This window comes from Martes martes, assembly GCF_963455335.1.
Source record: "Martes martes genome assembly, chromosome: 11".
In the NCBI taxonomy this organism is placed as follows: Eukaryota; Metazoa; Chordata; class Mammalia; order Carnivora; family Mustelidae; genus Martes; species Martes martes.
The window spans coordinates 95,408,969-95,435,043 of NC_137899.1; the positions used below are offsets into that span (position 1 = coordinate 95,408,969).

A 26,075-nucleotide genomic window follows, 5' to 3' on the forward strand; every position below is an offset into this window, starting at 1 on the left:
GGCCCTGCTCCCTCTCCTTGCCATCAGTTGCCCCTCGCTCGGAAAGGCTATCTCAGGCCGCCCGATTTAGAGTCGTTCTCTCCCACCCACTCCCTTCAGACCACGCCGTTCGTTGTGTGTTTGTCTCGCGCTTAGGATCTAAATTTGCCCCGTTCATTCACGGTCCTAAAGCAGTGTCTGCCGTGGTGGCTCCCCATAAAACACTGCGGAGCGACACCCGGACGGGTGAAGGGATGCACCGATGAATCAAGGAGCGGAGGGAAAATGTAGGCGGCCCCCGGGCGGCGGCTCCCGTACGCAGCGCCGTCCCCGCGCGTCGGAAAGCGCAGCGGAACCCCAGCGCGGCGGCGCGGTTTCCCGTAAAAGCGCGGGGGAAGCTTGAGGGAGCGCACAGGAAGGCAGGGCGTTGAGCGGGAGCGGCCCGGGTGAGTGGCGGGGGGCGGTGGCGGAGAGCGGGTCGCGGGCACCGGGCCGGGCCGAGGGTTCCGGGGTGTGGGACGGAGCTTCGGGAGCGTGCCCGGCGCGCGGCGGCGGCGGGGGCCGGGCGTGCGGGCCGCGGGTGCCGGCGGCGAGAGGGAGGGAGCCGGGGCCCCGAGGGATGGCGGGGTCCCGAGGGATGGCGGGGTCCGGGGTGTCACTCCGCGAGTCAGCTGGTCTGGGTTCTGGTACCAGAGCTGTCGCTGCCCTGTGTGACCCTTACTCACTCTTCTTCCCCTTTGGGCTTCGGCTTACTCATGTGCAAAACGGGGAGAATCGTTTCTGATCGATTGACGGCTTCATTCATTCCAGGGGCTTTTCTAGGTTGTGTTTGCTAGAGATGCCTAGACCGCGCCTACCCGGGAGGGGTTCGCCGCCTAGTGAGAAAATCCCCACCTCCTGGTGAGGAGGGCCCAGTACAATTAGAATTTGGGCGTTGTTTAAAACAAACAAACAAACAAACAAAACAACGGGAACAACCAACCAGCTGGCCAACCTGCTTTACAGAGGAGAGATGTTAATTTGAACATATAAAATTTAGATTTTAACTCAGATTGAGGAATACGAATTCCGTTGGGTGCTTTAGAAGGAATATGCATTCTTGGCTCATATATTGCACAATTGCCATGACAACTTAAATCCAGAAAAATTTATAAAGTGCATTCACAGTTCTTTCAGATGTGATCTTTTTAGTCAAATGACTTAATCAGACAGGTGTAGTATCCTCATTTTACTAATGAGTCATGTGCATTCGCAGCCCCATCAGAGGTGATTTGTACAGCCCGCTGAGTTAATCAGAGCAGGTGTTGTGTTCTCATTTGACTAACAGGGAAAGACGGGTAGAGGCTAAGTGACTTACCCAGGCTCTCACGGTCATAAAGTGACTCTGGAATCCAGGCCTCAGGATCCTTGAACCACTGCTCATTTCACTACAGTAGATTCCCTGCATGTTTCCATGTTTTTGGTCACTGTTTTGTGACCAAAAGGGAGTTCCACTGGATCTTGGGTGGATAATCATGGATGAAAACAGACTTTTGTCAACTCTCAGATTGTTCTCTAACAGTATTGGTGTTTTTCCCTCTTTCTACCCTTACCTTGGGTGACTTTTATCTGCACTCAAACTTGACCACCTTCACACTGACGAGTCCCAAATCTGTATCTTCTACCTCGTTTCTCCCAGCTTCAGACTGCTAGATCCAGACCTCCACTGATCATTTGAATATCAACTTGGATATCCTCCGGGCATCTCAAACTCACTCTCTCAACAGCACACGCCACCGTTCTACACAAACGTGTACTACAAATCTAATGATTGAAAACTTTACTCAATTAGTCGCCCAAGTACAGCCCTGGCTTGGTTTCTCCTCTCACTTCCTACAAGTGGGCAAGTGAGGTTTACAGCCAAGGAGCAGGCTGATGGTTGGTGATAGAAAATTAGGTTTGATGAAGGGTGGACAATTGTGAGGGAATATGTTAGGTTGAATATGAGGAAATCAAAGTAAACGGGAAAGTTAGGAAGGCCTGTTTGTTAGGATTCTTCTTGGTATCCTTTGTCTTCAGAGATGGTGTTCCTTTCTTCTGGGTTTAGGGAGTGTATTTCATAGATGAGGGTTTTATGACCTATTTCAGGGAAGAAGGGTCAGGTGAGGAGGTCAGAATGACCTTCCTGCTTCTGTCATTTTCTCAGACTCCCTTAGCTCAAAATATTCAATATGCTAAGTTGCCATATTTTGGGGTAGTATGTCCTGAACCCCATGACATTCACCAGTTAGCTGTTGAATGACTATTATGTGCTGTATCTTATTTTAAGCACTGGGGATACAGCAGTGGCCAGAACAAAGTCCTTACTCTTATAGAGTTGACATTTCAGTGCGATGAGCTCAAAAACAAATTAGCAAATAAGGATCACCAAATGATAAGTGCTGTGAAAAAGAAAAACAGAATAAGGATCTATATTGTCACTTGGTTTTTTAGTAAAGTTGTGTGAGTTTACTTTGCTTACAGGAGTACGTGAGTGTGTCTGTCTCCTTTTATTTTGTCATCAGTGAATATGACCATGTAAACATTTATTAGTTTTAGAGGTGAATGGTACTAATTCTTTGTAATTTGCATGTTTTCAATTAATTAGAAGTTGAACATTTTCACACAGCCATTTGCATTTGCCCTGTGAATTTTCTGTGCATGTTCTCTGCTTATTTTCCTTTTGAGGGGCTAGTGTTTTCCTATATTTTGAATAAGCCCTTCATAGTACTTATTGTTGAGTCCTTTATATGTAATAGACAAATACTCTTTAACAGTGGTATAGTGACAGTAGGGAGAAAGAAAAAGCGGGAAGCCTGGAATTCACTTCTCTGTACTTCTCTGCTTGCTTTGAATACGTGAGGTTCAGGTGAGCAGAGGGAAGCAGTGAGTTTAGGTGGAAAGAAGTGAGGAAAGAAAGAAGAAAGGCAGGTGGGCAGTGAGAGGATGAAGTTGATGAGCCTGGAAGGGAGCAGATGGGAAGAGACCAGAGAAGTGGTAAGAAGGAGTAGGAATGAGGGAAGAAAGATAGGACGGGTGGATGGAAGGCAGTTAGGGGGCCTCTACACAGTGAGCGGGGATACTTACTTTTTCTTTTTCTGCCTCTGTTAATCTAGCAAATCCTTAGGAGAAGATGACTGTGTTCTTTAAAACACTTAGAAATCATTGGAAGAAAACGACAGCTGGGATCTGCCTGCTGACATGGGGAGGCCATTGGCTTTATGGAAAACACTGGTGAGTAACAGCCCCACCCCACCTTCACCTCCAACAACTAAACCACCCCAAAGGGCCTAGGGTCAAAATCTTGCTCAGTGTTCTCGTCTCTGTAGCACATTGTGGTGTAAAAGAAAATTGTTAAAGCCATAAAGACAAGGGCTTCTTGTAACCAGTTCTGGAAAACTCTAACTACAGCGGTGCGGTGTCTTTAACACTGGATAACAGTGGATATATAGTAGTGAGATCGGAAGCTGAGGAAATTGAGAGGGAAGTCCCCTCCCAAACTCTTAGTAGACAGGGATTGACCTCCTGTGTCTCCTTGTGATTTTATTCTTTCAGTTTCTTACTACCGTCTCTTGATCTGTTACCACTGGTGCTGTTAGACCCTGACTGAATCCGCTCTCTCCAGCCCCCATGGCTTTTTCAACATTTATCCCATTAGCCTGGGTTAATAGAAATGAAACAAAGACTTTCACACCTTTTGTTTGAATAAGGAATTCAACAGCCTGGGTTTTATTAGCCTCTAGGTATGAAGCGGGGAAGAAAGTGCCAGATCTCCCTTCTGGTTTAATGTGGTAATAAGATTTAAAGAAAGTTTTTGTGTAAAATTATATAAATAATTAAGAGAGCCAATTAAATTTTCATCTTTTGGGGATTAAAGGTGACATCTCAAGTATTTAACAACACTCTGTAATCCATCTAGGTGTCTTAAATGACTGCTTTGTTAAACAGAAAACAGCTTTTGTAAAGAAGTCTCCACAGTGGAAAGGAGATTCATACTGATACTTCTGTAAACTGTCTCCGTTCACCTTTGCATGGGTCAGAGATAATTTTAGGATGCACCATGTTGTCGAATTTTTTGGCAGCTGTAGATTAAAGGGAACAGATCCCCCCTCCCCCCTAAGTATTCTCAAGGCTCAGTGCTTGAATTCCATTAGCTAGCATGTAAAGAACAGACTTGAGAAGCTTAAAATTTGTAATATTTAAAAAAAAAATAGGTGGAGGAAATGGTTCGACAAATGGAAAATGAAACATAATGTGTGCCTTTTCTCCCTTTTCTAACCATCCTTGAGTCCTTATACCTCCTGCCACATGGGAACTAGGATTCCCTTTGCAGGAGCCCCCAGCCCATGCAAGCAGGAAATGATCCCTGAGGATCACTGCCGTTTCTGCTACTAGGTGAAGATTTGAGGCAGTCTCCATGTACCCTGTCCAGGATGTCTTGTAGATACCCTAGTAATTAGTTAGCTCTGAAACTGCTAGAACCAAAATGCCTTTGGAGTCTGGAGGCCTCATTTTGCTCTGTTTCCACCCTTGACAATCAAGGGTGTGTTCAGGATGCAAGCGCTATTGTTCTGTTGCTTTTCCTTTTCTCAAACTTTTCTCTTGTATTCTGTAGTACTATGTGTTCTTTTTGTTTTAAAATTGTAGCAGAAAGCACATGTTTGTCACTTTGGCCGTTTTTAAGTGTGCAGTCAGTAGTGTTAAGTAGATGCACATTATTGTGCAACAGAGCTCTAGAATTTTTTCATCTTACAAAACTGAAACTCTCTACCTATTAAACACAACTCCCATTTCCTCTCCCCACCCCCGTCCCTGGCAAGCACCATTTCACTTTCTGTTTCTTTTAGTTTTACTATCGCAGGTATCTCGGATAAGTGGCATCATACAGTGTTTGTCTTCGGTGACGGTCTTATTTTACTTAGCATGATGTTCTTAAGGTTCATTAACTTTGCAGCACATGGCAGGATTTCCTTCTTTTTAAAGGCTGGATCCTGTTTTGTTCTATGCATGGATATAACCACATTTTCTCTATCCATTCATTGTTGATGAACGTTTGGGTTGCTTCCATCTCTTGGCTGTTATGAGTAATGCTGCTCCAGTGAATTTGGGTGTGCAGATCTGTCTCCCAGATCTTGTTGTCACTTCTTTCGGGTATATAGTCAGAAGTGGGATTGCTGGGTCACAGGGTGGTTCTGATTTTTTGAGGAAGCCCTACACTCCACAGTGCACCATTTTACAATCCCACCAACTCTAGGAGGCTTCCAGTTTCTCCACATCCTTCCCAACACTTGTTATTTTGTTTTTGTTTTGATTGTGGCCATCCTCATGGGCACAATACAGCATCTTCTGATTTTGATTTGCATTTCCCTAATGATTAGTAATATTGTGCATATTTTCAAGTGTTTAGACACCATTTGTTTATCTTTGGAGAAATGTCTGTTCACATCCTTTGCCTGTCTTTAAAAATCACGTTCTCTGGTTTTTTTTTTGTTTTGTTTTGTTTTGTTTTGTTTTGTTATTGTTGTTAAATTGTAGGGCTTCTTTAGCCCGTTATGAGATATTTGCAGATATTTTTCTCTTGTTCCATAGGTTGCCTTTTCACTCTGTTGATGGTGTCCTTTGATGCCCAGAAGCTTTTAAGTTTGATGTAATCCCATTTGTCTTTTTCTATTTTTGTTGCCTTTATTGTTGGTGTCCTAAGAAATCACTGCCAAATCCAGTGTTACGAAGCTTTCCCCCTGTGTTTTCTTCTGGGGGTTTTATAGTTTTAGGTCTTATATTTAGGTCTTTAATCCATTTTGGCCCTTTCCCCATTACGTTGTCCTGGTGTCCTTGTCTAACATCAGTTGATCATAAATGTAAAGTATTTGTTTATTTACTCACTCGTTCTCTGTTCTTTTGGTCTGCATGTTCGTGCCAACACCACCAGCTTTTAAGCTTTGTAATATGTTTTGGATATTAGGAAGTATGAGGCCTCCAACTTGGTTCCTTTTCAAGATTATTTTGGCTAATCGGGGTCCCTTGTGTTCCATATGAATTTAGGATTTTTTTTTTCTATTTCTGCAAAACATGCCACAGATTTCGATAGGGATTGTGTTAAATCTGTGGCTCATTTGGGGTAGTATGGACATTTTTGTGATATTAAGTCTTCCAGTCCACAAGCATGCATTTATTGGTGTCCCTACATTTTTTCAGCAGTGATTTGTAGTTTTTAGTGTACAAGTCCTCCACCTTCTTGGGTTAGGTTTATTCTAAAATATTTTATATTTTGGTGCTATTATAAATGGGGTTATTTTCCTAATTTCCTTTTTTGGATTGTTCATTGTGAGGGTATACAAATAATGGATTTTTATGTGCTGATTTTCATATCCTGCAACTTTGCTAAATTTGTTCCAGTAGTTTGTTGTGTGGAATCTTTAGAGGTCATCTGCAAACAGATAATTTCTATTCCTTTCCAATTTAGATGCTTTGATTTCTTTGTCTTGCCTAATTGCTCTGGCTAGGACTTTCAAAACCACGTTGACCAGAAATGGTGAGATCTTTGCCTTGTTCCTGATCTTTAAGAAGCTTTGTTTCTCACTGTTGAGTGTAGGTTTTCCATATGTGGCCTTTGGCTATGTTCAGATACTTTCTTTTTATTATCTTTTCTCCTTTATCTATATATTCCCAGCATTTCCACAGATAGTCTTCACATTCTTCTTTTATTATATTCTAGTTTCTTCCCTGAGAAAAGTCTTAACCCGAGGCTCTCTTGAATAGGAGCTGCCGTGGCCCGTCAAGTGGGTTGTCAGCTGGGTTAGCATTCTTTTAGTTCCTCAGTAGCTATTCCAAACCATCAGGCTTCCATCTTCTTTTTTTTTTTTTTTTAAATATTTTATTTATTTATTTGACACAGAGAGAGATCACAAGTAGGCTGAGAGGCAGGCGGGGGGAGGGGGAAGCAGGCTCCCTGCTGAGCAGAGAGCCCGATGTGGGGCTGGATCCCAGGACCCTGAGATCATGACCCGAGCTGAAGGCAGAGGCTTAACCCACTGAGCCACCCAGGCGCCCCAGGCTTCCATCTTCTTAAAAACATCTCCTTTCCTCTGAGGCTCGTGTCTGGCTGTGTCGTATGACTGTGAACCCCCCAGTTTTCCGGGATCTCCTCTACTTTAGACGTCAGTGCCTGGTTTACCAGCATCCTTTCCCCTCTGTCTTGTTGTCTCGCTGAGTGCTCTGAGACTACCTGTGGATGACCCGTCTAACAGCCTGTCCTTCACTTTCCCTGGCTTCATCCACTCCTGGGACTTTCACTGCTACTTCACACACTTGCCGCTTCATCTACCCTTGGGGGCTGAGAACCTTATCGTCACTTGCCCCTGTTCCGCTCCTGAAATCTGGAGCATCGGTGTCCCAGTCCCTCATTTCAGTCTGCCATTATTCACTTCCTAACCTTAGTTCCCTTTTTCAGTGTCACCAAGACTTCTTGTCCCTTGGGCCCTCCAGTTCCTTCCTAATCTGTCACTCTTCTCTGCTTTCTTCACTTTTTTCCCATCCTAATTTCTCGATCCAACACATCACACATCACACACTTCCCAGCTGCACTTTTCACACGTCCTCCCAGCCTTTTCGATCTCTCATTCCTTCTCCTCTACAGTTAAGCCGTTCGAATCGGTTTTGTCCGTTTCCCAACCTCCTACTCCTTCTCTATCCTATCCAGTCTTTGTTAGAATTATTCTCACCAGTTTTATTTCCCATTCTTTTTAAAAGCCCGGCTCCAGACACAGTTGACTGTCCTTGAAGTACTTTTTTTCACCGGCTCCTGTTCTTCCACCTTGATGTGTGGGTGTCTGTCGCTCTCTTGCTCTCTTGGCGTGCCCTTCCCTTGCACTCATGCCTGAGGGAAGTGGTTCTCGAGGTTCTCAAGGACTCTGCCACAGGCCATGGTCTCACACTGTGTCCTCTCCCTCTGGAATCTCTGCCTGCAGTTTCCAGCTGTAGTAGGCAAATCCCAGGTTCATTACCGTTTTGACCTCTTCGGAGCTCCAGACCTACATCTGCGTTCAGCTGCTGACTTACCTACTTGCCCGCTTCACCAGTGCCTTAAGCTCAGCGACTTGAAAATCAGGACTTTCTTGTCACCCCCACCCTTCTCAGTGATCGGTAGCACTCACCATTTTCTGGCTTCCCAAACTAGAACGTGAACGTCACCCCGTGATTGTCCTCGCTCCTCCTTTCCCACATTCAGGCCATGCATTTCTAAGTGAATTTTGCCTCCTCTACATCTCTGCATGTGTTCAATTTTCTTTTTGCCTGCTGTACTGTCACCGCCATCGAAATGTCATCCCTGGCCTGGGTTCGTATTAAATGTATCCTAACTGTTCTCTCCTCACAGGTACTCTTGCCCATTTCTTATCTAATTTCCCCACCCTGCCAGAGTGATCTTTTTAAGTGCGGACTGCTGTTGCTTTTAGACTCAGCTCTATGTGACTTGGCCCCACGTGTATACGTCTCCAGCCTCGCCACATCTACACTTTAGTGTGTAGAATTATCAGGTCACACTCTGGAAGAAGTCTCTTTCCATGAAGTTCTGTTTCAGGGTTCCTTGGAGGGCCTTTACGCACGGAACCCTCCTGGAACACTCTCCCCAACTCTTCTTCCCCAGCCAGCTACCTTTCCTCCAGGTCTCAGACATTCTTTCTTCCCCACCCCCTGCACACACATTTATAATCTTCCTTTCTGTCTCATTGGGCAAGGTCACCATCCTCCTGCCCGGGCCAGCCCCTCCACTGCTGATCGAAATCCTGTTCTCTCATTGGTTAGCCCCTCCCTCACCTCATCTTTAGTCTCACCCTTCCTGCTTTTCCCTCCTACTTGTCAAACTCCTTGTGGCTTGAACATGTACTCTCTCAACTTTGTCTTTCCATTTATTCACTACCCTGTCTCTCTTCTTCCATTTTTGCCATTCTTGAAAGCACACCCCACCTCTGCAGTCTCCACCTTCACATAAGAATAAGCTTAGTAAAATTTGATTTCTATTTCATTTGATTGAACCTGCTCTTATCAAGGTCACTAATAGCTTCTTGGTTGTCAAGTTCAGTGGATACTTTTCAGTCCATTTCTGTCACATTGATTCTTGACTCTGTTTTTTAGCTACCTAAAAAGCAGGGTGTTTTCTCGATCTGCTCATCCCTTTGATGTTGGACTCTCCTAGGTTCTGATATGCTCATTCCACACCTGGCTGAGGTGATCATAACCACGCTACTATTCTCAAGTACAGTATCATAAGGGTATCATAAGGTCCTTATCTTGCTTCTCTTGACATTGTCTGCAAATAGCAATCCTGGGATTACATCATGTGACCAACCATCAAAATATTCTTTCCAAAAGAGAACTCAGATCATAGCCTCCTTCTGCAGATGACCTGTAAATGACTCAACCAGGGTCTAGAGGACAAAGACCCAATTCTTCAGTCTGGCATAAAGGCCCTTTGTGATTTGGCCCTGGTCTTCCTCTGTAGTCTTTTCTTCGCCCCTTCCCGTCCCACCTCCATCGCCTATCAGCTTGACCTATGTTCCAGAAGTCTCTAAAAGAAGGCCTGTTCTGTTATCCTTCTCTTTCCCTTTGCATGTGTTCTTCCCACCTCCCAAACACTTCGACTCTTCTTCACCTGGCCGGTAACTCAAAAAATGTGTCCTAAGGGTGGCATTATTAGATGAAGAGGAAAGAAAAGCAACAGCTATTCAACAATATGTTGAATAATTACTCTTTACCTGGGGCTGGGTTGGTTATTTCCATGTGTGCGGTCTCAGAACCCCGAGATCATGACCTGAGTCAAAGGCAGACACTTAACCAACAGAGCTACCCAGGCGCCCCATATGCCTTCTTTTTTAAAGGCTGCTTCCTCTCAGCACAGTGGCTTGGAGATTCATCTGTGCTGCGGGATTTTCCGTAGTTCATTCCTTTATATTGCTGAGCAGTATCTACATGATAAGCATATAATAATTGCTAATATCTTAGAGAATTTTAAGTTAACTTGTTTTTTATTTCTAAGACGGGTGAACATAATATCTTACATTATACATCTTAAAAAACAAATTGTTTTATTATGTGCATTTGACTTTTTTCTTCCCTTTGGAAGGAAAACAGTATCTCCTGATGTAGGATTCACATGAGAATAATAACAATTCCCTGTATTTTAGCGTTGATTTTAAGATTTTAATAAGGGTCGTGGTTTTTCTAAGGAAAAGTTTTTTTCTGCAACAGAATTGGAAAAGGTTGCACATATTTATTTTTATCTGCCCCAATTTTGGCTGCTGCCTTGAATTTGTCTTTTGACCCAGGTATTATTTATTTGTAGGCTCTCTTCCACTGTTACTGTTAAGTTTTCTTCTCCCTTGGGAATTCCTTTCCTTTTTTTTCCCTCCCTTCCCTTCACGTTCAAGGGGGAAAAAACCCTGTGATACTTTTCCCTCTGCCTCCTTTCCCCGCAGCTGGTTGTAGGCGTCGGCAGGAGCAGCAGGGACTGCTCTCAGGACTCCATAAGGGCAATTGAAGAGGAGGAAATGACCCTGTTTGCTGAAGTAAAGAGAATCTAAGTGTTGCTCTTTCCTCTTCAACTGCTCTTCTCGAGCTTTCTGGGCTCCCTGGGGGAGATTACGTTCCCGCTCCTTCAGTTCACCATGCCAACAGTTACCTGCGGTCGTCCTCCCTTGTTTCTCACCCTTTTAGTGGCAAGGAATCTGCTAATAGAAAGCGCAGGAGAAAGGAGGTAGGAGGCAGTGGAGTCTAAAGTTGTCTCTGGAGTCAGACAGAACTGATACGTCCTGGCAGCGTGACCTCCGCTCCCTGAGCCTTAGCCCCCCCGCCCCCTGTAGAGAGGCTGATGACAGCACCGCACTGGTTATTGAAGGATCGGGTGGGTAACGGTAAAGTTCTTAGCATAGTCCTGATAGACCTAAGGGCTCAATAAATGCTAGTAATTGTGAGGAAATTTGATGTACTATATGTCCAGTACTTTGAGAGTTAAAATGAATTACTTCTGGTAACTGGGCAGCGAATGATTCAAGAGACCGCTAGTGAGGAAGGGAAGCAAAGATCTGCCAGATGGTCCAATAACATCTCAGCCTTATTTATTTTACCTTACATGTGTAACAAGACAGCTCGGAAGGTGCAGTTTGAAGACAGAATGTAACCACAAGAGAGGCAGGGTGAAGCAGTTCCAGCTAGCTTGGTCTGCGCTGTTCTGCATCTAATTTAAGCTCAGATTGTTCCTTTCACTGGGGATCTTGTCTTTGCTTATCCTGGCTCTGGTTTCTCTCCTAGTGATTTTGGTGGGTGAGCCTTGGCACAGCATCTCAACAAAGACTCTTTCCTCAGTTAACGGTATCCCCGCCCTTGCCCCGTTCTGGCTCCTGGCATTCAGCTGAGTCCTTTGGCTCCATGCTCTGGTGCTGGGTCTGCCCCCAACCTTGGCCTGTAACCCCTAGCCCCCTCCTGTGGATTTCTGTGGGGCATCTAGCTTCCCACAGAATTCCCTAGGAATTCCCTAGAATTCCTGATCCTTGGAGATTTTAAAATCCGATAAACACTATGAATCCCTCCATGTGAAACTTGCAAAACAAATATGATACTATAGTGGTGATCTTGGGTCATGTGTCCCTAGGTTTTTATTAATATTGGAGTTTTTTCCCCCACTGAATATAGAAACACTCATCTTGGTTATTATACATTGACTTTCATAAGTTGGGTGGGAGCCCACCTTTCAAGGCCTGTGGCCAAAAGAAGTAAAAATAAGGAGAAGAAAAAATAAATGGTTATAAGTTGGCCTGGGTGGGGGGGCGGTCGTGTGTGTGTTTTCAGTGTTATTCAGTTTTATTGAGAACTTAGTAATGATAATAATCACTAACACTTAATCAGTGCTTGTCACGTACCAGACACAATTCTAAGCACTTTATGTTTATTAACTCATTTTATCTTCCGAGCGGCTTTGAGGTGGTTATTAATCTCATACTGGTGTGAGATTAATAGCCCTGTACAGATGAAGAAACTGAGGGACAGCAAGATTAAGTAATTTCCCTAAGGTCACACAGCTAGTAAGTATTAGAGCAGTGATTCCAAACCAGGTGGTCCTCATGTTAACCGCTTGCAATGGCTTCTGTGTCTAAGGGAGCATGAGAACAATGAAGAACCATAAGCTGAGGTTGTCTTCTGCCTTAAGCCCCATAGGGCATAAGGCAGATATTAGAAGGTAATGCTTCAAATCTGGGCTTCTGAGCCAGGCAGGTCTGGGTGCGAGCTTTCTGTTTGTCACTTGCTGGATGTGCGACTTTGGGCAGAGCTTGTTAAACTCCACTTTATTCGTGCATATGGTATCCGGCAGCATTATTGGGACACTTAGGACATATAATCACAGCTCCTGGCACAGATTTTAAAAAGCAGTTACTCTTATTATAGAAGTGTGAGGCACTCTGGGCTATGTCCTGTGTGAGGGTACAAAGTGAATGTTAGGGGTGCCTAAGGAAAAAAAGGATTACTTTCAAGTTTTTTTATTATGGAAATTTTAATCGTATAAAAATTAGAAGAGGATAATCAATCCCCATGTGTCATGATCCAGCTTCAATAAATATCAGCATTTTACTAATCTCATTTCATTTCTCTACTTTTTTTTTCTGGAATATTTTACATAGATTCCAGAAATTCTAGCTTATATCATTTATACTTCAGTACTTTATCTTTAAATAGTAAGGACTTAAAAAAGTCATGCTATTATGATGAACCTAACAAAATTAAGTCTTTCATGTCTTCTAATATACAGCCCGTTTATTTTTACCTATTATCCCTAAATTCTTTGTTTCATGGTTTTGTTCAAATCAGTATCAAAACAAATTTTCACACATTGCATTCAGTGCCTGTCTCTTAAGCCTCACAAACTCTAACCCCCTCCTTCTTCCATAGTGTGTATTTTCGAAAGCTGGCAGGTCTGCATTTGCCCTGGAGAATGTCTCATACTCAAGATTTGGTGGATAACTTACACCGGTCAGTGCTGTGCAGAGTCCTGTAGCCTGAGACGAGAAGAAAAAACAGTGCTCCTGGTTCTCTTTTCAGTTAAAACTGTGATGTTTTGTTCATCGTGTGTCTTTTGCATTCATTTGATTTTTAAAATTATTGTATTAAAATATTTGTCCCCATTGTGGTTTTTTGGCCTAAATTTTGCACCTGAGGCAGATGCATCCCTCTCCTCATTGTAGCCTGGCCCTGAGTTGTTTAATCTGTTCCTATGTCTTGGAAACTGGTGATCAGACCCAGATGCTAGAGCTTTGCTATCCGAAGTGTGCACTGTGGCCCCTCAACACAGTTACTCCTGGGAATGGATCAGAAATGCAGCATCTCGGACCCTACCCCACTCCTGCTGAGTCAGAATGGTCACTTAACCAGGTCCGCAGGGGATTTGTGTGTATGCTGAAGTTGGAGGAGCCCTGCTCCAGAGGTATAATTGGATTCAGGTTTAATTTTTTGGTACGAGAATGCCTCATACATGTGTTATAGATTAAAAAAAAAAAACTTAGAGAGCTTGGAAGCGGGCTAGGGGAGGGACAAAGGGAGAGAGAGAGAGAGAGAGAGAGAGATTGAATCTCAAGGGACTCTGTGCCCAGTGCAGAGGCCAATACGGGGCTCGATCCCATGACCCTGAGACCATGACTTGAGCTGAAATCCACAGATGCTTAACCAACTGCACCACCCAGGTGCTCCGTGTGTTGTGGATTTCTTACGGTATCATGTCAGAAAGTGCATGGCATTGAGTTGTCCTGTTTGGGGGGATATTAAGGTCTATTGGTGCATTTAGAGGCGATCGGCTTGGCCCGCCCATTACAAAGTCAAGACAGTCGCTTCTGAGAGTTACTAGAGCCACACGCGGTTAAGAGGAAGAGCAACCATGTGGGTTAGAATGTCGACTTTACACCTGCCAGCAATGCACCATGGCTGGGCTTCAGTTCTCTGTAAACTGGAGATGATCGGAGAACCCGTCTCCTCAGGTTGTTGTGCCGATTTTTCTTAGAAAAGGGCCAGTCACAAAGAAAGCACTCCATCAGAAGTAGCCCTTCTTTTCTCTTTTGGCTTTGCATCCTTGTGGGAGAAAGCATCCTAACTAGGATGTGTTTTGAGTTGGGCCTTCAGTGAGTGCGACCGTGTGCTAGCTGATACAGAGGCAGAAGATGGAAATGCACAGTGTATTTTTGGAGATTGGCAAAGAATTCGACTTCACTAGAGACTACAGTCTCTAGTTTTTTTTTTTTTTTTTTTTCAGTAGAATGGGAGGAAAAGCCCGATTACGGAAGTCTTTGTGTAGGCAGTTTGTAGTATTTGGTGAGCAGTGGTGACTCGGTGAAGATGTTTAAGGAGAGGAGCGTGTCATGAGCAAAGTTGGGCTCAGGAAGTGTAGTGCAGCCCCCCTGGGTAAGAGACCCTGGAGCGGAGGGCATGGGAAGGCTGCGGATGTGTGTGTGTGGGCACTTTGATAGTGTACATAGAAGCTGAGAGAGGCCAGACCAGAGTGGTGGCATTGGGAATGGAAAACTAAATGGGCGCAGTGAGCCTTGACAGTGTGAATGATATGTGGGCATGAGTTCTGTAGGCAGATAGACTTGTGTGTGGTTTGCATTTCGCTACTTACTAGCTATGTGACCTTTATCAAGCCCCTTAAAGTCCTTAACCTCTGCATTTTGGTCTCCTTCTGGGGTAGTGGGGTTGATGAGGTCTGCTTAGCAGGTGAGGTGTAAGGATGAAGTGAGCTGATGCATGTCCTAGTGCCTGGTCCCGTGCCTGGCTCCTGGCTTCCCCCGCTGTAAGTGCTCGCTGTTAGTAGCATCAGATAGCAGACTGGCTGGTTGGTTGAAGGAGAGGAAGAGAAGTCATTTTTTGGTTTCAAGAGTAGGATAATTGGTGATACAGAAAGAGGCAAGTCGCCTGGGAGGATTGGTTTGAGGAGGTATTATTCTATTCCCTTTTAGCTATGTTGGGTTTGAGACCCTGACAGCATATCCAGGGGGAAATGTGTTAGATTCCAGGAATAAATTATGCATGAGCCACACTTGACTGGACCCGTATTACTTCTTTTGGTACAGATTATGGTTTCAGTAATATCTTGAGCTTCATCTTTCAGTATCTTGGGGGTTCTGACAAAGCAGATGTTTTACCTTGACATCAGTTCGGATTAGCCTCTGACTTGGCAGTTGGCGGTCTAGGCAGGGCTGGTTTAGCACCAGGGTAAGGTAGGGAGGGCTTTTCCCCTCACAGCTTTTCCTCATTTCACATTCTGTTGTGGTTTTAAGGGAACAGTTCGTATTGCTTTTCAGCCATTTCAAGGTTCTCCCTCTCTTCTCTCTCTGCACAAGCTGATGCTAAAGTTTGGGGTATTAATAGGTGCTATTTAAAGAAGCTCATTTATGGGCAATTAAATAACATGCCTGTCAGCTCAGATTTGATAGGGAATGGGGAACTTTTTTTCTAAGGTGCAATGAAGTTTAATTATATTCCCTTTCCTCTTAGCTCTTTTGTCGTTTTATTTAGAAAATGGATTTTTTTTTTTTTTAAAAGAACCTGTATTCTTTCCCATATGTTTATGGTGGAGGGTGGGGCAGGGAGGACTGAGCTGGAAGGGCAGGAGGCGTATCTAAATTTTGTTGATTTCACATACTTTTCAGGGCTGTTTCTGTGAGTGGTATTAGCTGCTCCAGGCTCTGCTGAGAGAATTGTCTACTGACATCTCAGGGAGTGCGTGTCGTGGAACAGCAGAAACACTGACCGTAGGAGCTGGCTAGTTTATGATTTGCTAGTTCAAAAGATCTGCCCTGTATCCTAGAGCCCAGAGTAAATACCCCTTTATGCCCGTGGTTTATAGAAAACAGCTGGTAGGCCTGGAGGGAAAGAAGGGACCCCCCTTGTGTTTTCTTCTTGAATAGCTGACGTAACCTCTGTGCAATCTGTTTTCTGTCTTCCCTTTATCTGTCTAAGTAGAGGAAAGTACCTTGTGTGTAACTTACAAGGGTAGCTATTTTCTCTAGATTTTTAATTTCGGTGAATTATCCGTTCTCATTCACTGTGGACTTGAGGGACTGATGCCCTCCCTCCCTCCTCCTTTTCCTGTTTTAGTAAATACAGTTCTTCAGAGAATGCCCTTGGCTTGCTTTATATTGTTACTGAAAATGTTAAAAAAAAGAAAAAATGTTGATCGTTGTATATTGTTGAATATACCACCAAGTAAAGAAGTCCATCCAGAGGTACACTGACCTCAAGATTCCTGACGTAAGTGTGGTGTACTTTTCACTAGCCCAGACCGAAGTGGTGCCATACATTTGTCTTTTACATTTGATGGTAGACTTAACTTTGTTTTTCCTTTGCTAAACTTCCCCAGCAACAACAGGGATGACAGAATTTCAATGCCAGTGATTGCTTGTCTGACTCCTTATTTTCTCCCTGTATGCACTCTAAGGGGCATTGAAATGCAGACAGTCACCACTTAATGTATGGTTACCAGTAGGATTTCTTCTTGACCCTTGATACTTTCCTGACATTATGGAACTTCTTTATCTCATTGTGGTTGGGAGAGGTAAGAAGATACAAATTTCTGAAGTAGCAGGTAGCACATCATGTGGAGGCCTGGAGAACCAGAAGGAACACCATCCTCTGGTTAAGTGGAAGGCCCAGACCAGAAGGCCCTAAAATCCTCTTCAGAGTCATCAGCATCTTTATTGTTCTCCTGGAGTTTGTGACCTGGCACTCTAACAATTTACTTGTCTCGACTGAGCATTCTTCAGGCCCAGAATATCCATCATGTTCTTCAGCAGGCCACATGGTCTCCCTGCTTGGTGACAGGTCTTTGTCTCGGGCAGAGATGAGCAGTATTGTCCCATGTATGATGCTCCTCGCTGCGGCAGCCTTCATGTGTTTGGGTGGGGAGCTGGGATGTGGGGTGGGAGGGGGCGATGTTTACTTGACAAAGGTCCCCCACTCTGCACACAAGGGAATCTCTTCTCTAAGGTTCTTTTCTGTCTGTGCTTCCGTTTCCACTCCATCCGGGCTCTTACACAGATGATCCTTGGGCAGTGCCACTGGCAATATCATGATTAATTATTCTAGGAAGCTCAGAGAAGTTGAAGTAGTTGTTATAAACATCTAAGCTTGAAATCTGCTTTGCGTAAAGCAGAAACCGGGTTTGCGCGCACCCAGGGAAAAGCCAGTGGTAGAAATTGCTGTCCAATTTGCCTCTAGACTGTAGAAGGAAATATCTTTTTTGGGAAATAGGATGGATCAATATGATATTTTTTTCTTTCCATGTCAAATAACAACTTATCTTATTTTGCAGTCCTAAAGTAATAAATAAAACCTTTATGGCTCAGAATAAATTGTGAGCATCCCATTTCCTGTGGTAGCAGGCACGTTCATGTTCTTCCAAAGCCTCAGGCAGAGTGACATCAGCAAATTTTTAAATTTTCTAATCCAGAAGCTTCTGGTTTCTATCAAAGAACCTGCGTTTTAGTACTGAGCAGATCTTCAGAGACTTTTTTTGATGTGACTGTTTTAAATTGTGTTAAACTTCAATTCTCTTGGGAGGCAGCATGATGTAGTAGAGCATAGGCTTGGAATTTATATACAGTAGTTTGGGTTTTTTTGTTTGTTTGTTTGTTTGTTTTGGTAAAAGGGTCTTAGGTTCACTTTCAGATTCTTGTCCCATTAGCAGTCTAGAATTTCTCTGATACCAAACTCAGCTACTGGGACAGTTCTTGTGGGGCTTCCTGGTGTACCAAAAAGAGTTCCTCATTCAGCTTTTAGATGGTTCTAGTTCCATTACCCTGTCCCCTGAATACGCACGCGCACGCACATGCACACACACACAGCCATGCGTCTTGATCTGTCAGGTGTCCGTGACTGTTCTAAGTCTTCATCCTCTGCTGCACCACAGCGATTTCTCCTCTTGCCCTTTGGTGGGGATCACAGTGAGCAGCTACCCCAGGCGATCTCTTGGCTCGAGAATGCCAAGTCCTTCCATGAAGAATCACCTTCAGTTTCCCCTACAGGTCAAAGCCTGCCTGTGAGCACTGTGAGTCAGTCCTTCCTGTTCAAACATTTGCCACTTACTTATTAAACAGTTATTTATTAAGCACCGTTTATCTGCAAGAGTCTGTGCTGTGTGCTGTGGAAGAGAAAATGGTGAACTGTCCATGAATTCAAGGCAGTTGTAATGAAGGAAGAGAAGACAAGCAGTTCTGTCTGTGGCGGGGCAAAGGGGTGGGTGGTGGTGCGCTTGGCTGCCTAGTTTTTAAAAGGGAGAGGAGGTAGAACGGTCAGATCCCTGCAGGGGTAAAGCTCATTGTGTGCTCTAGGAGGAGGAAAACGTGCAGCTTGCTGAGAGTGGAGGCAGCATCAAGGGCGTGATGGGGACAAGGAAGTGGTTCTTAACCTCTCGCCTCAGTTGTCCATCACGTTTTTCTTTTCCTTTTTTTTTTTTTTTAATATTTTTTTAAAGTAACCTCTGCACCCAGCGTGAGGCTCGAATTCACAGCCCCAGGATCAAGGGTCGCGTGCTGCACTGACTGAGCCAGCCAGGGACCCCTCTGCACATTCTTCCTTTTCAAGTGAGGCTCAGTGTCACTGTAGTTGAGATTCACCTGGCGTTCTCTGTCCTCTGTCGCGGGGCTCAGGGCCTCTCTTCCTGCTGCTTCTCGCCGCCTCGTGTAGACGATCTGCTCCACTCGCAGCCCACTATTACTAGGTGTGTCTTTAATCAAGATCAATGTCTGCAATCTCAGACGTGTATTTCTAGCTGTCCCCCGGACCCCTCCACCTGCACTGGCCGCTGTCCCAGATCCGCAGATCCAGAATGAACCCCAGCTTCTGGCCTCCCAAACCAGTACCTACTGCGGCCTTCCATCTCTGAGTGGTATCACCTTCTGCCAAGGGCTCAGTAAAAATATGCGGACACTGCCCTCGACCCCCTCAATCCCCACAGGCCAGTAGTTAGGTTTGCTTCCTAAATATCAGCTACCCCTGTGCTCTCCTCGATCTTGGTTCCAGGGCTCATCATGTGCTCATCGCTGACCAGTGTTCCTGGAGAACCCACCCTGGTCCCTAGATCCAGACTTGCCTTGATGTGGACCTCACGTTGCAACCAGAATGATCCTTCTAACATGTAAATCTGGTCACCTCACTCATCTTCCTGAAACCCTCTCATGGCTTCTTATGGCCCTAAAGGTCAAGTCCCAGTTCCTGAAATAGCTTAAAAGGCTGCTGGGGCCCGGGTGCTGCCTGCCCTCCTCTTCTGGGGCTCCTCCCATGGCAGGCTGCGTCCAGCTGTCCAGAACTACTTTCCGTTTCTGAGATTGGCCAGGCTCGTACTCTGAGGCTTTGACAGGCTCTTGCCTTCGCCAGCGTTCCCCTTCCTGTTTTTGCCCTGCTACTTTTTATTTCTCCCCAGTTATACACTGCAGTGTCACTTCCTGTAAAAAGCCTTTTCTAATTCCCCCAAGCCTAGGTTAGATGTTCCTAAATGGGCCCCTGTTGCAGAGCACGTAAGAGTCATGTCATGTTATGACTGTTGAACTGCCTTTCTTCCCTTCTATCCTGTGAACTTCGTGAGGATGGGGAGTGCTGGGTTTATGCACCAGTACATCCACACCTAGCACAGTGCCTGGGACATCCTTTATCAAGAAACACGTCTCTTCCTTTATCACTGATACTTGCCAAGAGCTGTCCTTTGCCACGCGCTCAGAAGCTGCTTCAGGTCAGGACAGGATCTGAGTCGTATGGTACCCAGCACTTTGTGTTGAGTGAGTTGGTTTCACCTGCTACTTTGGGGAGCTTTATCACACCTGAACTTATGAAAAAACATTGTATGAATGTAAATTTTAAAAATCAGATGAGATTAAAAGTAATGTATGATTAATGAATGTGCTATCAAGTCTATATTCTGATGAGTATTATGCATCCAGTATTGTCTGAAGTTAAGAAAAAGCATTAAAGCATTTATTTTGGGTTTGAATTCCAGTCTGCTGTTCAGTCACATGGTGATCTTGGGGAAGTCCATTACTTCTCTGAGCCTTAACGACTTCATACATAAAATGAGAATATAATGCCTGTTTTGCAAGGTTGTTACAAAGGTTAAAGGTTTGTAAAGATGACGGCTGTGGTATCTGGCACATGAGTTGCTCTATGAATTTCAAGTTATTTTCTCTTTTATTCCAATAAAAATGCCTTTCCTGGAACATTTTTGGAATTTCTTTTTTTGAAATAGTTTTCAGAGCTGGCTGTAGACGATCAGAATAGATCAATGGGAGAAATCTTTTCTCTTTGAGGATATGTTTGATTTTTTAGAAACAGCTTGGTTCAGAGAGCAAAATCAAGATGGTTAATGCCATTTTTGATGTTTAAAAAAATTAAGTATGATTATAATGAGATTTTCTTTTGTAGTATTTAAATTGGCACATAGTCTGGCTTTCTCACAGGTGGCATTGACAGCATATTCCATCTGGCACATTAAAATCCAGGGAATTAATTATAAAGAAATCTTTTGATTTTGAATAGCACTCCGATAAATCAAGAAGTATTAGCAAGCTCAAGAGAACTGAGGTCTTTAATCATATACTTAATCACAAGTTAACATTCAAAATTTTACTTCTAGCAAAAAAGAATTTAGGAAACAGTGAACCAACGTGCTGTATTCTTGTATTTGGGGCCATTCTCTTTTCATCTAGGTCCACAGGAGTCCGTGTGGCTGAAGTGCAGTAAGGAAGATGGTGTCTTATGAAGGACCCCAAGGAGCCTGGCACCTTCAGAGGCCTGGCCCTAGTGGGAGGGGAGGAGCCAGCTGGGGGAAATGGGCAGGGATGTATGGGCAGGTATGTAGCCTTTGTAGCCGTAGAGAGGGCTTGTACAGAACAGCCTGTAGGATGTGTTCATCACAGAAGAGACTGGAGGCACAGGTTATTCTATCAATAGGAAGAAACAAGTGTTTGGAGGAGCACAGTTCTGTGTGGTTCTGTGTGGTGGTAGTGGTACCCCCAGGGCCAAATAGTGATTCAACACTTCTGTACATCACCCCCTGCTCATCGTAGCAAGTTTGCTCCTTCATCCCCATCACCGATTTTATCCCCCAACCCACCTCCCCTCTGATAACCATAAGTTTGTTCTCTATAATTAAGACTCTGTTTCTTGATTTCTCTCTCTCTTCTTTTCCTTTGGTTGTTCTGTTTCTTCAATTCCACATATGAATGAAATCTTACGGTGTTTGTCTTTGACTGACTTATCTCATTTAGCATTTTACTCTCTGGATCCATCCACGTCCTTGCAGATGGCAAGATTTCATTCTTTTTTATGGCTGAGTAACACACCACATCTTTGAACATTCATTAGTTGATGGACACTTGGGCTGCTTCCGTAATTTAGCTCTTGTAGAAAATGATGCTGTAAACATAGTGGTGTACGTATTCCTTTGAATTAAGTGTTTTTATATTCTTTTGTATTCTAAATACCCATAGGCAGGCATCATTGCTTCTTCCCCTCACATGGTGCTTACTTGTTAAAGCTGACTGCTGTTGATGTCTAGGGTTTGTTCTTCAGCCTGGCTCTGGAAGAAAAATTATTGTGTAGCCTTGGACAGCAACTGTGGCAAAAAGCAAAAGGCTGTTTATTCTCTGGCAGTTCAGACTTATTTATCAAAATTAGTTTTGGGTAACTGTAAAAATGCAAAATCTGAGGACTTCAATGTTAGAAGGAAGGTCTAGGAAGAGTTTTTTTTTTTTAAAGGAAGAACCTTTTTCTCTTTTTAGTTCTTTCATATACATTGTTTATTGGCTGTTTTTTTACTGTCGTTAACCAGGTTGAAGTTACTATCTTAGCAATGCCAGCAACATGCATTAGAGTTGACTCGTTCAAGAAGATTCTGGAGCCTGGTGGGCAATCGGCCATTTAAAGTGTACTTACAGTATAAATGGCATAAACACATTTTAGGAACCTTTATGTTACATAGATGAACATTTTTCTGATAGAATGTTTTCATTTTTGCAAGCCAGAGTTTCACCTCATGCCAAAATTTCCCATTTGGGCTGCAATTGAGTGTCTGACAGTGATAGAAAAAATAAGAGATAACATAGTAGCAAAAGTGACTAAACATCAAATTTATTTCTGGCAAATCACCTGAGTAATTTCCACCAGATAAGAAAAATGCAGGATATGTGCATTCATCTTGTATTGCTGTGCTAACAAATTATTACAAACTTTGTAGTTCACACAACTCACATCTATTATCTTACAGTTCTGTGGGTCACAAGTCCAACACAGGTCTTACAGGGCCAAAGTCAAGATGTCGACAAGGACTGCATTCCTTCTGGAGGCTCTAGGGGAGAAGCCATTTCCTTGCTTTTCCAGCTTCTAGAGGGTACCCTCGTTCCTTGACTGTGACCTCCTCCCGTGTTGAGCAACAGCAAGCTTGCACCTTTCTGACCCTTCTTCCATAGTCCTGTTTGCCGCTCATCACAGCCCGGAAAATTTTCTGTGCTTTTAAGGACCCTTGTGATGAGATTAGGCTCCCCTGCATAATCCAGCACTATCTTGGTATCTCCAGATCCTAAACTTAATCGTATCTGTAAAATCCCCTTTGCCATCTAAGATAATATATTTTCAGGTTCAGGGGATAAGGATGTAGACATCTGGGAGGGAGGGGATCTTTTGCCCCCCATCCTGTAGAAACACTCAAGATGGGATTTCATTCAGAGAAAGTTCTTTTCACATGTGCTCGTTATGTGTCACAGGTTTTGAAGAGACTTTCACTTGGGTGCTTTATAGGGAAGAGTTGGGCATATTTAAAGAAAAAAAAGCAGTTTTGTTCGTTTGGATTGTAACCTGCTTATTAAAGCTAATGTTCCTTCTTTTGTTTGCTTTGATAGTGACAACCTGCTAAGGAGAGCAGCCTGTCAAGAAGCTCAGGTAATACCACTGAACATGCTAAAATCAGAACGTGCTTTATCTCTGTTGCACAGCAAACTCGGGCTATTCTGGGGGACAAGTGCAGTGCCTTGCCTTGGTACAGTGTGGATTTTTTCCCTACTGTGGGGGGATGAGTCAGGCTGAGAGCCAGCTCTGAACAGAGAGGGAGGAAGTTAACCATCTGGTGTAGAGCAGTTCCAGCGCCCACCCCTTTAGACTTGTTTACTTCTGGATTAGTCCTAAGAACACATACTTGGGCTGGTTGGAGCCCTGGGAGTTTGTTCATGTCTGTGGTTGTCCTTAAAGATCGGGCTGAGCCCTGAATCTTCCCTGATCCAAGTAACCCCCGAGGATTTCTGTTCAGAACACGCGTTACCCCTTAAAGTCAAATGTTCTTTCAAGCCATTGATTCATATTTTTAAAGCCTGTCTGTTTAGCACAGGTGATTCATACCATGTGTGCATTGTTCTCCCAGGCCCATGATACTGCACTGAAATAATCATATATCTGGCGGTATTATAGTTGAATTATAAATCCTTTCGAGTTCAGGATCACATTTTTGTTCTTTCCTCCCCTCCAAGTTTGTAGGTTGGGCCTTGCAGGTGAATTTCCATGACTGGGTTGCCTTTTTGTTGTATGTCATTTAAGCTTATGATATCAGAAATACGAAAAAAGAAACTTGAAGTAAAAAATGACAAAGGTATGATGTATTTAGTGGAAGGAGGTAGGTGGCAGACCTCATGTTTGTTACCAAAATGTTTTCACGGGTGACAATGACAATAGATACTATTAATACATTGCTCTTTTTGGTGGTGATCTAACTGTTCTAAATCTGTGTTTTAAGAGTTTGATTACTTTTCTGTTATATCTCCTATGGCTCTGCTGTTTTGAAAATGAACGATCCCCACCCTGAGCTGATTTTCCATTAGCAACTGGGAAAGCTTGGGAGGAGAGCCTTTTCTTGGTCTCCCAGAGGACGAGTGGTCACAGGGTCCTTGCTTTCTTCTTGAAGGAAAATCCCTTCCCCTCTGTGCTGAGTTCCTTCTCGTCCTTTCTCAGAGACTCTTCCTCTGGTCACTGCACACTCTCCCATATTTACCTCTTCCCATGCTGGAGTTCTTTCTGTCCCAGCACCCGTGGAGCTCCTTCCATCTGGCAAACAGAAGCAAATTCATCCTCGGAGCCGACTTCAGTTACTTTTCCTGTTTATGGCTGCCGTTTACAGTCTAAATTCCTGAAAGAATGATTTTTTTAATCTCACATAATCTCAACTCCCTGTAGTCTTACATAAGCTCCTTAATGTGCCATAAACCTGCACCTGGAGTTGCCAGTAGGTAAGAAACCAAGACACAGAATAATCTGGAACTGTAGATCTGGAATCTGGTAGGCCAGAGAAACTGACTGACTGAAAAAATTTTGCCCACATTCCAGAAAAACTATGGGTAGGAAAAGAACGCATTACAATGTTTGGAGATTTGGCAGCAAAATATTAAGGTCGAATTCAGTAAAAGTGAAGACAGGGTAGAAATTATAATGTACCAGAAACTTTGTACTAATGAAACAAAATTTCTTTCTGAAGCTTTCAGAAAAAGTGTATTTTTTTCCTAAAGGAAGAAATAGATTATGGAGAGAACAGCTCCCTGGCGGACTGTCAGGAGGGGTGGTAGTCACTTAATAGAAGAGTCACTTAATCAAATCTTGGTTAACTCATTCTCCCCCTGTCTTTACTTTGTGCTTCCATACCTGAATTCTGCCTCCTTGGTCCAGACCTGCTCCCCACCGTCAAAGACTCGACATTCTGACTCTGGTCTTCTGCAGGGGGAATAGCAGTAGTTCACGTTAGTTCCTGTTTTGAGTCTGCACAGCTGGTTCTCTGCCTCTGAACTCTGCCTCCTTTATCTGCTCTTCAGAGCCGACAGAGTAGAAGTTGGGGTTTGGGAGTTAGGTGTAAGTTCTAGGCTTGTGACTTATTAACCGTGTGACTTTGACTTAATCTTTTTGAATCTTGGTTTCTCAACTATTAAAAGGAGATCACTTAGTACCTTCTAAGTTTCTGAGCGCTCAGAATAATGTGTAGAACAGCAGCAAATACTGGGTGCCAAGTAAATATTTCTTTTCCTTGCCAGTTGATGCTGTGGATTCTTATTATTATTACTATGATTGCTATTATTTATTTCAAGTTTTTATTTAAAGTCTAGTTAGTTAACATATATGGAAAAATTGGTTTCAGGACTAGAATGTCGTGATTCATCACTTACATGCAACACCCAGTGCTCATTACAAGTGCATTCCTTAATTGCCTAGTTGCTGCTGTTAAGTTAGCAAGTTATACAAGTTGCAAAGAGGAGGCGGCAAACAGACTATTAGGATTATTTTTTACATGTATGAAAATATGAAGATTAATTGGTATCACAGTCCTTTATGAATAAGCCTTAGGAATAAATTGAAGGAGAAAAAGATTATACTCTGAAGGCTATGGGCAGGTGGGTTAAACTTCCCTTCTGATGTACTGTGGCCTTGCTGGTTATCTGTTTATAATAAACTTAGCCACATCTTAGAAAAGAAAAGTTACTTACCTCTAGTAGATGAAGCAAGTTTTTTTATTACAAAATTTAGCTGATCGTCATTAAATAATGGTAGATTTGGTGGTGGTTCATGGTATTTTTATCAGTATGAATCATGAAAGAACATTTTTCCCCTCCAGAGTAGGTACCATGTCTCCTGGAAGTAAATTCCTTTGGAATGAATGAATATATATAATTGCTAACTGAATAAAAGAATATTTGCTTAAAACTTTCCTTTTTTCCTTTTTAGGTGTTTGGCAATCAACTCATTCCTCCCAACGCACAAGTGAAGAAGGCGACGGTTTTTCTCAATCCTGCAGCTTGCAGAGGGTAGTTCAGTTTGTGATTTGTCACATGCTCAGCTGTCCTGAGGGGGGCAATGTCACAGAATATCAGGAAGCTAGTTGGACTGTGTGGAGTTGGAAGAAGTAGGTTGCATACTCGTCTAGTGGTGAGATTAATTTGTGATGGAGAAATAGTGGTTAGTGAGCTAGAACTGTAAAGCTAATTGATGCTTGGCAAACTTGTCTAATTGAAGTTTAATAAAAATCCCAG

The 26,075-nt window shown here is 43.5% G+C and overlaps 1 protein-coding gene across 4 annotated transcripts in view; it reads left to right on the forward strand.

The window, feature by feature from the left end:
- Positions 1–255: 255 nt before the first annotated feature.
- Positions 256–26,075, forward strand: part of AGK (acylglycerol kinase) — a 71,605-nt gene continuing 45,785 nt past the window's right edge. For 3 of the 4 annotated variants that reach the window (XR_013967676.1, XR_013967677.1, XM_080819060.1), the window contains exons 1-4: positions 256–425; positions 3,114–3,231; positions 22,917–22,956; positions 25,771–25,850. Coding sequence is in view for 2 of the 4 variants with exons in the window: in XM_080819060.1 (XP_080675186.1) it covers positions 3,131–3,231; positions 22,917–22,956; positions 25,771–25,850 (221 nt within the window). In the remaining 2 variants the exon portion in view is untranslated. Of the gene's footprint in view, positions 426–2,942; positions 2,995–3,113; positions 3,232–22,916; positions 22,957–25,770; positions 25,851–26,075 lie in introns of those variants that run through there. The other variant, XM_080819061.1, reaches the window with a different exon arrangement.